At 38.0% G+C, this 15,623-nt stretch overlaps 1 protein-coding gene across 1 annotated transcript in view; it reads right to left on the bottom strand.

The window, feature by feature from the left end:
* LOC141550295 (uncharacterized) overlaps positions 1-13,364 on the bottom strand; it is a 155,855-nt gene extending 142,491 nt beyond the window's left edge. The window contains exons 1-7 of the mRNA XM_074280791.1: positions 13,358-13,364; positions 13,120-13,280; positions 9,943-10,013; positions 7,607-7,772; positions 7,082-7,219; positions 5,572-5,752; positions 1,152-1,276 (exon numbers count right to left, since the gene is read on the bottom strand). Of these exons, the coding sequence (XP_074136892.1) occupies positions 1,152-1,276; positions 5,572-5,752; positions 7,082-7,219; positions 7,607-7,772; positions 9,943-10,013; positions 13,120-13,280; positions 13,358-13,364 (849 nt within the window). The remainder of the gene's footprint in view (positions 1-1,151; positions 1,277-5,571; positions 5,753-7,081; positions 7,220-7,606; positions 7,773-9,942; positions 10,014-13,119; positions 13,281-13,357) is intronic.
* Positions 13,365-15,623: the final 2,259 nt, after the last annotated feature.

Below are 15,623 nucleotides of genomic sequence, written 5' to 3' on the forward strand. Positions count from 1 at the left end.
ATCCTATTGAGTTCTTTTAATTCACAGAGGAAGTTTTGCCAGGGGTCAAAAAAAAAACCCAATAGTAATAATAACTATATTTATCTTTAAACTTGCAAGGCACTTTGTACATTCTGATTCCCAGAGTAACTTTGTGAGACAGAAGGACCATCCATTCAGAAAGTATATGTTGATCATCACAAACACCCTGAAATCACAATAATTCCATAGCCTATTCCTCTCTGAGATCTCTTGCTTCATTCTAAACTTGTGGAAGCGAGAAGGGAAATTAGGGCCATGTGTTTCTGAGTTGGGTATAGGAAAATCTTCAAAGCTATGCTCAGGACTAAGCTACAAGATTTTTAAGCAGTTCTAAAGTCTTCCAGGTTGGTTTGTTTGTTTCTTTTTATGTTCCTTGCTGAGGATCCAAACTTGGAAAATTTGGAGTTTGAGGATTTGGTCATCAACTCCACTTTCTTGTAGACTCCAGAGGACTTCCCTTTATATTGATCTCAAAAGGTCTCACACCCCTAGTAGAGAATGTGCTGTAGCCAGCTTAACCAGCTCAATAAAGTCAATTGCTTAATTTTCTATGTAAGCATTTATACCCTAGAAGTAGGTAAAGGTTACAAATCAGGGCTGGGTTTGTTGTTTTATTAATTGTCTAGATTGAAGAAGTGGCCCAAAGGATAGCATGCCAGACCTGGAGTCAAGAAGCTTTCTCTTCCTAAATTCAAATCTAGCCTTAGACACTTACAAGCTACGTGACCCTAAGCAAGAAACGTAACCCTGTTTGTCTCAGTTTCTTCATTTGTAAAAGGACCTGGAGAGATAAATGGCAACCCATTCCAGTACCTTTGCCAAGAAAACTCAAAATAGACTCTGGAAAAGTCAGATGTGACTGAAAACAAATGAACAACAACCTACTTAAGAAAGGGATAGAGAACATGTTAATAATTCAGATTAAATTAAATAATGAAGAAAAGTAAGTTAAATATTAAATTAAGAAAATTAAGCTAAATATAAAAAATGAAGGAAAATTAAATAATGCAAATATAAATGTCATATATACATTTTCCCCAGAGAGCAGATTTTTAAACATTTGCTAGCACATTCCCACTCCCAAGTGATTCACAGAAGACTTTAAGAGAGAGCTACAAAAATCAGCTTACCTCAAAACTTGTAGCCTGAGCCAGACACAACTTCCTCACAGATTCAGCTACATCAGCTACCTGGGACTGTGTGGCCAGGCCCTCCCATTCATACAGTAGACTGCTCACATAAAATTTTCCATAATCTGTTTCAGAGACAAGAAGTGCACACACAGAGAGGGTTAATGCCTCAAGTTGTGGGATACCACATTGTGACTTTCCCCTTTGTGGTTTTAGATACATGAAGGATGACTATAAGAGATTTTTTTGGTCTTTTTTTTTTTTTTTTTGCAAGGCACTTGGTTTTAAGTGACTTGCCCAGGATCACATAGCTAGTAAATGTTAACTATCTGAGGTCACATTTGAATTCAGGTACTCCTGACTCCAGGGCCAGTACTTTATTCACTGTGCCATGGGCATAAGAAATTAAGGGACAATTTGTGGGGAATTTTGAGGAAACCACAGATTAGGCCAGCAGATAACACAGAAAAAGTTTAGAAACTCAAAAATGCTTAAAATATATGTATAATATTGTATAATATCAACATATTTTGTCTTTTAATACCATGATAATTCAAACTTCTTTGGTACAAAAGTTCAAAAAACTTAACTCTGGAGGTTAGGAGCTTGGCACCTCAATAATGTGAATGGGATATTTGTAAATGACTTCCAAGGACCCCTTTTCATTCTATGATTTTAAACAGAATTATTTAGTAGTGAAAGTATTGTTTGTAGCTAAATATCTCCTCTATGAAAAAGGGGACAGGAGGTAAAAGAAGGAGAAAAGATACTAAAAAAAAATAAATAAAAACTGGGAGATCTCTTGAGATCACTATAAAGTTCCTCATAGCTTTCTAGGACAAATTAGTCCAAACTTACAAATTTAGTGTAAAGCTTACACTGTGCAAAGCAAGGCGATAAAACTAGACACTCAAATATAGAAGCAAAGACAAGTAGTTCCTGCCCCCAAGAAGTTCACCTTCTAATGGGGAGAGGCAACAAATAAAGAGAAGTAATAGTCATGAAGGGATAATCTGGTTTGTAAAAATTATGGGAAGGCCACAAAGCCACAGAGGAGTAGATTTTCATGCTCTTTTTGGTAGCAAAGGAAGAATTGATTTGACCAATTCAACAAATATTAAGTAATCATTAGTTCAAGGTTAGGATACAAAGGCACTGTTCTCCACAACTGGGAGATAATGCGATATAAATGAAAGGACATCAGATACAGTGATAGTGGACCTCAGTTCAAATCCCATCTTTCAACACTCACTAGTTGGGTAAACCTGAGCAAATCACTTTCTCTCATCCTTAGGTTTCTCATCTGTAAAAGGAGAATGAGAACACTTGTGAAGAGATGGGGAGGGATCTCTAAGAGATTTATTTGACAAGGTAACTGTCAAAGTGCCTCAAGGCAGGAATTGTATCTCAGACTTCTAAGTGTCTTAGTATGTAAGAGCAAGTAAGACTTCTGTGTCTTAGTAAGTTATTTCTTCAGAGCTATTGTTTATCCATAATTCTCAAAGAAGAACAATGACATCATAAGTGTAATGTCTTGACTTGCAGATGAATTGGATTTGAGTAATCCGCCTCAATCTCTCCCCTCCAGAATCATCAGAATCCAATGACAATACAAAGGTCAATATGACTAGAGATGGCACTGGTCTTTCTAAATTCTCAGGTCTCGTTTTGTCTTAGACTACACTAAGGATTGGTAAGAATTGAGATAACAGCCATTTTTCAACAAGACTATACGATGATCAATTCTGATAGATGGGGCTCTCTTCAACAATGAGATGTTTCAAACTAGTTCCACTTCTTCAAAATGAAGAGAGCCATCTACAACCAGAGAGAGAACTGTGGGAACTGAGTGTAGACCACAACATAGCAATTTTACTCTCTCTGTTGTTGTTTGCTTGCATTTTGTTTTCTTTCTTGGTTTTTTCTTTCTTGATCTGATTTTTCTTGTGCAGCAAAATAACTGTATAACTATGTATACATATATTGGATTTAACATATATTTTAACATATTTACCATGTATTGAACTACCTGCCATCTAGGGAAGGGGGTGGGGAGGTAGGAGAGGAAAATTTGAAACAATCAGGATCAATGTTGAAAAATTACCCATGCATATGTTTTGTAATCTAAAACCTTTAGTAAAATAAAAAAAGTTACACCTTGCCACAGGGGGGAAAAGTTGACCATTTCTGAGTACCTTGGTTCTCAATAAATCGAAGAAAGTTAGGTAGATTTGGCACTAGACTTGGGCACAAGAAGAATGAGTTTAAATTATGCCTCAGACACTTAATAGCTGAGTGATATTGGACAAGTCACTTAACCTCTGCCTGCCTCAGTTTTTTCAACTTTAAAAGCAGAACAATAATAGCACCTACCTCCTAAGGTTCTTGTGAAGCTCAAATGAGATAGCATGTAAAGTACTCTGCAAAGCTTAATGTAATCTATAGATGTTTATTATTATTGTTATTAAATGCTTGTTGAATTGAAAAGATATACCAGAATATTTTCATGAATTTTATTTTCAGTAGAAACCTATGAAAGGCAGCATGACACCATGAGTAGAAGTTCAATGTTGTAGTCAACAAGTCCAGGGTTCAAGTCATACCTTTGACACATACTAATTCAGTCTATTTTACTTACCCGCCTAAGCAAATCTCTCAGTTTGAAAGTTATATAGACAAGTTACTCATCTGCATCCATGGAAACAATTTCCACACTAGGAATTCCTTATACCAATAAAACCATATGAACAGAAAATAAGGTCGTAAAACTAAATTTCATTACTAGATTTATCTCCAAAAATCCCTTATCCCGTTCAACCCAAGGTGGTCCCAGCTTGTTCTCATCAACCATTGTAGACTGTGAAAACTTCCTATTCACTTCCCTTTCCCTCTGGGGCTAAGCTATATGCCAGCCATTTGTTAAGTTACTGCTCTGCTGTCATTCTTCAATGGAGCCCACTCGGTGAATGGGAGACCCACTGCCATGTTCCCAAGGCTACACTGTGCTTCCATTCACATCCCCAGGGGAGGAGGCGAAGAAAGAGCCCTCCATGGGAAGATTCTTAGTTCTATGCTGAAATTGAGTCTTCCCCCAAATAGGGAGTTTGACTGTTGTCTTAGATCCAGCAGAGATGGAGGAGCTCCCAAGCCCAGATCCTCTGTGAACAAAGGCCAACATATTCGTGGGCATTCCCCCCCCACACACACACAAGGAAAATATTCTAGTTACTGAGGCTCTAGTAAGATAAATAATCATTTTTCCAAGAAAAGGAAAGCCAGAGAGATTTTCAATCCTATGAAAGCATCTCATAGCAACATAATTCTTCGCTCTGTAGAGTACTCAAAAAAGGAAGCATTGATTGAGGGCCCTCAGAGGCCATCTAGTCCTACTCACTCATTTTTACAGATGAGGAAACTGAGACCCAACTGATTGCTTGAAATCACAGAGGTAGAAAGTACCTAAGGCAGGGGTGAAACCCAAATCCCCTAGGACTAAGGTGGGTAAAAACTGCATTTTTGCTTGTTTTTGTAACTATCCCCAGTGCTTAGCATGGTGCTTGGCATAGATTAAATACTTAATAAAATGCTTATTCAATGGACTGATTCTGGCTCCAGAACTAGTAATCTTTCCACTACCCTATCATGCCTCTCTGGAAACTTTTTAAAAAATAAATTAAACTAGAATCTTGTCATTTTCACCTATATAACCCATAACATGTGTATGTATTATATATATATCCACGTGTGTGTATAACATGCCTATATACCAAGCCTACTCTCTTTTCGTTTTTTTAAACAAAATAGGATTTCCTCCTCTACTCATACTCAACTCCAGAGGATTTTTTCCCATTTTTTCAGGTTCATTATTTTCCATCTGCCATTTTCCATGGCTACCTAAGCCCCAGATCCTGGCCACCTCCCACTGGATGCCCCCTCATTTGTCAATGTTCCTTTTAAATTGTTGGCTTGAGGGCTACACATAAAATCTTTTTTTTTCTGTTCTGTTTTGTTTAGAAATGATCATCCTCTTTGGTGTTTTAAATTCAAAAATTAAAAATAAATCATAGTGCCCAAAACTGAACAAAATTTCAATATGTTCAGCACCAGCTAGAGCTAGAAACTTAAGAAGGAATTTTTATATCTGAGAAAAATTCACTTGAATGGGTATCCACAGGAGATAGAATAAGATAGGTCAAAGGTGATGAGGCTGGGTAGAGTAAATTTATCAAATATTAGGGTAAAAGTAGAATCTTCTTTTCTGGACATTTTCAAAAACAGTTTGAATTCACCATCTGTCTTGAATGTCTCAGGGAAGCCAAAGATGAGGGAGGAATGACAATATCTTAAGATTTTTTCTATGTGAAGTTACTTTTGTGGGCAAGGGCAGAAAATCTGCACCCTTTCTGGATATAGAAGTTACCTTTGTTGGACAAGGCCTGGGGCCTCACATGCAGCAAACGCAGGGTAGAATATGTCTTTGTCTGCACACCATTCCCGTTCTCGGAGAAGGGTTTGACTATATCAAACTCTGTGCAGGCTGCATCCTCCAGCAGGCCTTTCTGAAAACTCTGGTAGCACTCCAGTTTTGAAGTCAAGATTGGCTGTGGGGATTGAGAAAAGCAGAGGAAATACCTCAGACACAACAACAAGAACAACAACAGTGGAATGAGGACCCTGACTCAAGAAAGTGAGCTCTAAACCCAGGAACTACTATGGCCAAAAAAGAGTTCTTTGGGTATTGGGATGGACTCATCTATTGAATTCAGGATAGAGGAAATAGGAAAGAAAAGGGGGAGAAGACTCTGAATGGAATAATTATAAAACAGATCTGGACAATGCTTGAAAACAGATTGCCTAATAATCAACTACAATTCTGGTGGACAAATGGCAAAGTCTGCCACTCCTGTGGACAGAGGTGATAGACTGAAAGTATATAACGAGGTATTCCTAGTTTTTGAGACATGGTCAATGTGGAGATTTGTTTTGCTTGACTATACATGTTTGGTTACATGGATTTGTTTATTTCTCTTTTTCAGTGAAAGTGAGTGGGAAGGAGAGAAAATAGATTTTTGTTCATTGAAATAAATTTGATTTTAAAAAGAAAATAAGTTATGTAAGTTGATATATTTATGTATATGTAGAACCTACAGATGTACCTGCATCTTTAATTGGGGAAGAATTGGCAAGGTAAAAAGAACATGTAACACAAGACAAGAAATCCTAGTACTAGTTCTGCCATTATATCTCTTTATGGATTTGGAGAAGTTGCTTTAAGTCTCTGGACCTCGATATCCTCATGTGGCACTGTGGGTCAATAGATAAGAGCACTAGACTTGAAATCATCATAGGACATTTGTTAAAATCCTGGCTCAGCCATTACCCATGTAGCTCTGGGAAAGAATTATCACCTCTCCAAACCTCAGTTTCTTCTTTTGTAAAATGAGGAATTTGGTCTAGTTGACCTCATAGGTCAACTATTTAATTCTAAATCTATAATCCTATTAATTATAGATGATGAAATTGGATAGAAATCCAGGGGATTTTCTAGCCCAATTGGTCTATAGTCCTGTGGTTCTTCCAACACTTCTGCTACTTAAACTTGAATGAGACCCAGGAGAATACTGTGGTTCCTCTTGTGTGAAACACACTGAAACCTCTCCTCAGATTGGAGTCCTGAATTAGCCTCCAGGGTTTCTTATTTTATTCTTCAGTAACAAGTCACAGAGGCATTGAGTATATCCTTGACAATAGGGATGGGAATTGGAACCAGAGAGAGAGAATAGTTAAGTAGCTCTATCCAAACAGTGGCTGGTTACAGAGTGAGCTAGAGATTCAATAGATAAATTTTGCATGTTTATGGGAAATAACACACTCCTTCAAAAGTCCCAGGAATCTCGGTTGGGACTATAATGCAGGTCAATAATACTTACTGGCATCCCTGGAAGAACTTCTGATTGAAGAAAAGAAAATCCATGATGTCGGAGGGAACACTGGTTTAAATCCTTTGTCTTCAGGAGTTGGGAACCTTTTCGCTCATATGTGGTAGGACATTTTCCCAAGATGTCAATCTAGAACCAAAGTCCTAGGCATATAAGTGATATCAAGATTTTCCTCCCTTTCTCTCTATCTCTCTCCCTTCTTTATTTCTCTCTCACTCTTCTCTTTTCTTCCTCTTTCCTTCTTTCCCACCTCCAAAACACACACACACACACACACACACACACACACACACACACACACACACACACACACTTTGAATCTCTCAGCTAGACACTAATCCCTCTGAGAAAAATTGTGTGGTTGGTCTTTCTCAGGCAGAGAATCCAAGCTAAAAATGGTGCTTCATTTCTCCCATTTCAACTAAACACATCCAGGAGTATCCTCATGTGAGAGGATCTCTCTAAGGAGATAAGATGTGCCATATTATACCATAGCCAAGAAGCAGCCAGACCTACCTCATCAATGGTTTCTGGGATAGTGGTTCCGGGGCTGGTCTGAAGGAGACTCAAGATACCACGTTTGATGTTCACAGCCCAGATTGGATCTCCTTGTTGGGGGCAGACCTTCGGAATCTTTCCATCACGAAATATAAAGGAAAGTGGGAACTTCTCCAAAATCATCCTAAATGGAACCAAGTAGAATTAAGTTGACCACTCCATCTACAGTGAAGCAATTTGGGGATCACAGAATCATAAAATTTAGACCAGGAAATACTATTAGAGGAGAAAAGCCTGGCAGATTGCTAGGAGCTTAGCTTTTATTTACAATCCTTTTATAACATCAGACTTTCACTCTCTTTCCTGCCTTCTTCCCTACAGTGGCTCTTCCTTTCCACCTTTCAGTCAGGATTTCTTCCCATCATTCTCTCTCCCCTCAATAGCTATTGAGTTTGTTTTGAAAAAATGTGATACAAAAATAATAAATGATGAGTTTTGAATCAAGTTTTGAATCCCACCTCCACAACTTATTACTTGTGTGATCATGGGCAAATTATTTAACTTCTTGGAACCTCAGTTTCTGTTTTCTATAAAATAAGGAGGTGGGACTGGACTAACTGGCCACAAAGGTCTCATTCCTATAACTGCATTCTATAATCTGTGATCTATATCTTTCCTGTTTTCATATCTTCAATTTCACTCTTCTTAAAGCACATTTTTTTCTCAGCACTATTGTGTAGTCCATAATAATAATGCTTTTGGATAGCAATCCCCACTGGGTCTCAGGTCACACGTCTTTGCTTGTGCTGGGGAAACGCTAATGGAGTCTGACCACCCAGAATAGGGAATGTCACTCTTTTAGCTTCAGGAAGCCCCAATGTTTTCCATTCCTGTGACTTAGCATTTCTGATGAGGAGCTCAGGACAATAGACATCACCGCCCATCTTGAGCGGGTCCTCCCCAAGCAAACCTTTGAGCAGAGGATCCATCTGCCTCCACAAAATTCCCAGATCCTCAGACAAAAGCTCTAACAAATGAATTTAAAATAAAAGAAAAAGAGGGAAAGCTGGAGAGATGAGGAGAGCAGGATTGGGCTGACACTGTTTGATTCTCAGCTTTGAAGTAACTATCTCCCAAAAAGTTCCAGTCTTAGGGGAGGGGGAAGCTGATCAGTTGGACAATACCAGGAGATAACTCGGCTTCACCAAGTTAGATAATAGAATTAGCTTTCCTTGATGACAAGAGAAAACCAATTCTCTAGAAAAATTCCATCTTTGGGAAGTTAGGAAATGAGTGAAAATGTAGAACTTTGGAATATCAGCTGGTTTTGGGACTTACCAGAAATGAGTTAGACATAAATGGATAATTGTAAAGGCAAGAAACTAAACTAAATGTTGCATGCATGCACATATACACATACACACATATACACGTGTAAAAGTACATGTGCATATACATACATATGTAAAATACAGATATAAGAAACCGGTCAGCCAATAAGCATTGTGGCACTATGCTGTGTATGCAAATGACGGGTCCAATTATCAAGGTCTTAAAGATATGAGAGGTCCAATGACCTTAGAATCAAGAAAACCTGAAATCAAATCTTGCCTCTGACATTTCTGAGCCATGTGCCCTGAATAACTCTTTAACTTCCAGAGTTACCTATCTGTATTTGTGAAGGGAGTTTCCACATTGGAAATTCCCTCAATTACCAAACTTATAGATTTAGAGATGTATAAGTAGCTGTCCAAGACCTGATCTATAGTGTACGTTGAGTGCATGTGATGGGGGTAGAGAGTGCAATAGTTTGGGGAAAGGGAAAAAAGATCCAGATTCCTCACTTAAAGGACAGGCTATCCTCAGTCCATGTGAGTAGGAATCCAGGAGCCACTTTATAGGGAGAGGGTAAGTTCTCCATAGATCCGGAAGTGATTCTGTGTAGATATTCATAATATATGCAACACATACAGTTTCAACTTCAAGAAAAGATAGGGAATAAATTTCTCTTTCACTAAAGAAGAGGTAAACCCATTTCTCAATACCAATTCCTTACTGTAGCTTCCCAATTCCTACCAAAGTCAACAAATTTCATAAGCATTTGTCTGCTTGGATTATAATGTTTCACACAGATTGAAGTTTAAAAAATTATTTATGCATGCTTTAGGTGTTCACAAGGTCCTTAAATAGCTCCAGGGAGCTCTCCACTGCTCTAGGGACCTAAACAGAGTTTTTCAATCCACTGGGGAGGGAGTATTAGTAATTTATAGAACCCATTTGTCAAGGAACCACATAGGGGGGGGAGTTAGTCATTTCAACTCAAATAAAAGCAACCCTGGGGCTTATTTCCTTACCTCAAACTCTCCCTTTCCTTCACAGGCTTTTCTGTTGATTCCAGAGAAGATTTAACTTGGATGTCTTGGAGCTAAGATGGAAATATTGTTAGCTAATTAGCAAAGAATTTATAGCTTAATTATCTCTAGTATTATGGTTGAATAAATGGAGCCCTGATTTCTGAGCCAAAAAGATCAAGATTCAAGTTACACCTTTGATTGATCGTGGTCGTATGACCCTAGGCTAGTCATTTTTCAGACTCTAGGTTACTTTATTAAGAATGCAAACTATAGAGAAGGTACCCACCTACATTGGTAGAGGAAGTTTCCTCATTTGAGAGTCCCCTATACTGGTGAAACAAAGCTCTATGATATTACATACTATGCAAAGAGAAAGACTTGTTTTTCTCTTTTACCTCAGCCATCTGTTTTGGCTAGGAAACTGCTAGGAAGAAAAGAACCAGTATGGTGATTGTAAGAGCCACAAAAATGCCGTTTGTGTTGGCCACAACTTTTAAGCACCTTGGAAAGGCTTTTAAAAATCCATTCACACAAGCCTATCCTCAAGAGCCAAAGACCTAAAAGAAACCAGACTGCTTTCAAGAGTAAAGACAGACAATGAAACCCATCACACTAGGCTCTAAGAATCTTCTATACCCCTTTGTCTGCCACCATCCAGAGCATCCAGCGTCAGATTTCTCAAATTGGCAAAGATAGGTAGTTGCCAAAGAGATGATATTTGAGGATCAGAGGGAAAGACTTTCCCCTTATGCCCCACAAGGCAGAAAGCACCAGACAAGAAATCAGAAGATCTGGATTCTAGAGCCAGCTAGGAATAGGGATCCATTGGTATAGAGAACTCTCAGATGGCAGAGGTCACTCTACAAATGCATCTTCTATAAAATAAAATTAAAGAGTTGCCTAGAACATTGATAGGTTAACTGATTTACCCAGGGTCACACAGCCTGGGCCGGGAGGAATCATTTAATCTCTTTGGGTTTTGGTTTCTTCATTTGTAGAACAAGAAGTTTATAATAGATTATAGATTGCCTTCCATTCTAATTTTTTGTACTTCTAAGTATCTTCAAGTAGCCTTCTTTTTCTCGCTTCTTTGAGTTTAAAAGCAATATGAAGTCATCAACTATCCTTAATAAATTTAAGATCCACGGAGACTACCAAGAGAATTACTCTTACAGAGGAGATTTGGAGAAATATGGCAGAAGGCAGGTATGATTTGATCAGGAACACAGGGTATGTCCTAGTAAGAGAAGTATGGCTGGGACTCTGAGCAGCCCAGGCATAGAATGATCACCTTGGGTAGCATGATGAACCTAGATACCTACAATAGGGTTGGCGTTAGGGGTAGAGGGTAAAGAACAGAAAAATAGAAGATGAGCATGAAAAAATTAGGGAATGGGGAATTCATTGTTAACTATTCCCTTTTGTGGGAAACTCCAAATGAAACTCTCTGGCCCTGACCTCTCTCTTCCAGCTCTAGTCTTGCTAAATCTCTATCTGCTTATAAATCATTTTCATCTGGATATCCCTAAAGCCCTTCAAATCTCAGCTTTTACTTGAACCAAGACCATCCCATTTTCTTTCTACTTGAGGCAGTACAGTACAGTAGGAAGTACACTCACTGCTTCTGAAATCACAAATCCCTATCTCTTTGACAGTTAACTCTTATATGACTTTGGATGCTGGGTCGTGGTTTCCTCATGACCTCTTAGATCCTTTACAACTGTAATTATATGATGTGACACTTAGCACAGGGCATGTTGATATAATAGGCACTTAATATTTGCAAACTATGATTTTTTCCAAAGTTACTAACTCTGTGGCTTTAGGCAAATGATTTTATCTCCCTGGACCTTAGTTTTCTCATCTATAAAATGGGAAGGTTAGAATTGATAATTTAAAAGTCTGATTTAAAGGCCTGTTTCAGCATTTAGCACAGTGCCTGGCTCACAGTAGTCACTTAATAAATACTTGTGGACTTTCCGTAGTCTTCTCCAAACTTACTACCTGTGTGGATGTAGACAGATCATTTAACTTCCTTGGGCCTCAATTTCATCATTTAAGATGAGGGATTTGGAGTAGATGGGCTTGGAACTCCCTAGTAGCTCCAGATCTATACTCCTATAATTTGCTCTCTGTGTCTCTGTATCTGTTTCTTGCTGTGTTGCTCTGTTGCTCTATCATACTCTCTCTCAACTACCTTATCTACCTTATTTCTATCAATGTTCTTGGGTTTTTTTTTTGTTTCTGTAGGCAATTGGGCTTAAGTGAATTACCCAGGGTCACACAGTTTAATAAGTGTTAAGAATGTAAAACCAGATTTGAACTCAGGTCTTCTTGACTTTAGAGTCAATTCTCTATCCACTGTGCCCCCTGTCAATGGTTCTTCTACCTGTCACTTAGATATGAAACCTTCGTCTAGCTCAATCTTTCCTGGACCACCTCAGTTCTGAGGAAATTTACCTTTCCTTGTATGACACCCTTACCATACACCCTTCCCTGAACTTCTAACTTTTTACTCTTTGTTTTGCTATAACTCCCATCTTCCCCCAAAAGAAGCGAGCTTTTTAAGGTAAATATCATAGCTTATATTATATTTATTTCGCTATATTCCCCAGTAGATACTGAACAATCCTCTGCACACAGGAGGCACCCAAGAAATATTGTAACTAAAATGAAGCATTCCCCACTTTACAATCTGGCTTCAGGTTGATCCTGGTTATGACATTCTGAGGGTACTAAAAGAAACCAGGAGATGTTTAGGGTCTGATTATTCCTTTGAACCTATATGACACATGTAATAAATCATTATTTTATAATTCTTACCTCCAAGAGAACTTGGGCTTGGCAACATGGAATTAGAAGATATGAATTTGAATTCTGTCTTGGACATTTACAGCTTATATGACTTAAAGTAAATCACTTAATTTCCCTGCACCTCAGTTTCCTCATTTGTAAATGAAGGCAATGATCTAAATGGTTTCTGAGATGCCCTTCAGTCCTAGAGCTATGATCTTCCTAAGACAAGAATTCCTAGTGATTTATTAGGAATTTCAGCTATCCACCAGCTGAGTCATGTTTAACACTCTATAAAAGCACAAGCATTGGGAGTGACTGCCTCTGCCTGTTCCACTTGGCTTTAGTGCAGCCTTCCTGGGAGGACTCCCCAAAGATACTTACCCACAGCACTATGTGGCACCTGCTGATTACCTTCAGGATCACCAGCCCTTCAAGCCCAAGACTGCTCTTCTGGGTCCCATGGTCTTGCAGAGAGGTACTGCTGCCGGTAGAATATCGGTAGCTGTACTGGGTACCTTCGGAGAAGTAGAGCACAGCAGGACCTAGGAAGCAAGAAAGGGGCCACTGATGGCTGGAATGGAACCCTGAGCAAGCTATTTCATAGCCTTAGCAAACCCACATTGCATCGTGTAAATAAATCATGGAACACAACACACGCGTCAAGAAATTAGAAGGGATTTTAGTGGTCATCTAATCCAACTCTCTCTGTTCCTCTAAGGAAGATTAACAGAGAGGTTAAGTGAAACACTTAATGTCATACATGTAATATGTGGCAGAGCCAGCATTTGAACTCAGGTTTTATAACTCCAAGTTCAGCTCCCACCCCAAGTTTATTATTCCTCTCTGGACCACTATCCATCCATTTCAATTCCACAAACCTTAAATGTCTATTTTGATTATGGGGAAATATAGCCATGGTGTAGACTCTGATTAGAGTCAAAAAGACTTTGGATAGACTTGAAATGGAAAATGGCAATTGCATCTAGAGAGAGAACTATGGAGACTAAATGTAGATCAAAGAATACTATTTTCACCTTTTGTTCATGCTATTGTTTGTTTTCTTTGTTTTTATTTTTTTTTCTTTTGTTTGTTTTCTTTCTCATGTTTTTTCCCTTTTGGTCGGATTTTTCTTGCACGACATGATAAATAAGGAAATATGTTTAAAAGAATTGCACATATACATATGAAAAAATGCTCTAAATTACTATTGATTAGACAAATGCAAATCCAGACAACTCTGAGATATCAACCTCTCAGATTACTTAAAATGACAGGAAAAGATAATGTTGGATGTTGGAGGGGATGTGAAAAACTGGGACACTGATAGATTATTTTTGGAGTCATGAAGTGATAAAGCCATTCTGGAGAGCAATTTGGAACTATGCCCAAAGGCTATCAAATTGTGCATACCTTTTGATGATACAATAATGTTCCTACCTGGGTCTGTATCCCAAAGAGATCATAAAAAAGGAAAAAGCACCCACACATGCAAAAATGTTTGTGGCAGCCCTTTTTGTAGTGGCAAGAAATTGGAAACTGAGTGGATAACCATCAGTTGGAGAATGGCTGAATGAGTTATGGCATATGGATACTGGTCCATGAGAAATGATCAGCAGGATAACTTCAGAAAGGCCTGGAAAGACTTTACTTAAACTGATGTCAAGTGAAGTGAGCAGAACCAAGAGAACATTGTAACAAAGCAAGAATAAGATTATGTGCTGATCAATTCTGATGGACGTGGCTTTTTTCAGTAATTCAGACCAGTTCCAATGGACTTGTGATGGAGAGAGCCATCTGCAACCAGAAGACTGTGGGGACTGAATGAATTTACACTTTTCTTATTGTTTGCTTGGTTTTTTTTCTCTCATTTTTTCCTTTATGATAAATGTGGAAATATGTTTAGAAGAATTGCACATGTTTTGTCTTGTCTGGGGGAAGAGATAAGGAGAAGAGAGGGAGAAAATATTGGAACACAAGGTTTTGCAAGGGTGAATGTTGAAAACCATCTTTGCATGTATTTTGGAAATTAAAAAGCTATCGTTAAAAAATAGAATTGCACATATTTAACCTATATCAGATGGCTTGCTATTTTGGAGAGGTGGGAGATAAGGAAGGAAAGGAAAAAAATTTGGAACATAAAGTCTTACAAAATGAATGTTGAAAATTATCTTTACATTAAAAAGATAAAATACTATTGAAAAATTAAAAAAAAAGAATAAATCTCTATAATAAAAAACATAACACCTTGGAAACATATTGACTGGATGACTATAAGCAAATCATCTTAATCTCTTCATGTTTCAACTCTCTAAAGACTACTTGTTCGCAGAATAATTTTTTTTAAGCTTATCCATTTTAAAAATTAATTTTATAATTATAATTTTTTTGACAGTACATGTGTATGGGTAATTTTTTACAACATTATCCCTTGTACTCACTTCTGTTCCGAATTTTCCCCTCTTTCCCTCCACCCCCTCCCCTAGATGAATGTGTTATAGTATATCCTAGATACAATATATGTGCGCAGAATTGAATTTCTTGTTGTACAGGAAGAATTGGATTCAGAAGGTAAAAATAACCTGGGAAGAAAAACAAAAGGTTTGCAGAATAATTTCAATCAGCACTGAGGAAAGGTGCCTCTTAAACTATAGCTACTCACATGGATGAAATTATAAAGTAAAAAAAAAAAAAAAGAAAGAAACTCTCCTAGAAATTACAAAGGCAAAGTTACCTTCAAGGAAATTATAGTCTAATTGAGAGTTGTAGGGTGAAGAGGATAAGATGCAGCAATAGTAGATTAACAAACATTGCTAAGGATTTACCAAGACCTAGGCTAGGTGACTAGGCAGCTCAATGGATAGAGATCTGAGCTTGGAATCAGAGAA

The sequence above is a fragment of the Sminthopsis crassicaudata genome, chromosome 1 (assembly GCF_048593235.1).
Source record: "Sminthopsis crassicaudata isolate SCR6 chromosome 1, ASM4859323v1, whole genome shotgun sequence".
Taxonomy (NCBI): Eukaryota; Metazoa; Chordata; class Mammalia; order Dasyuromorphia; family Dasyuridae; genus Sminthopsis; species Sminthopsis crassicaudata.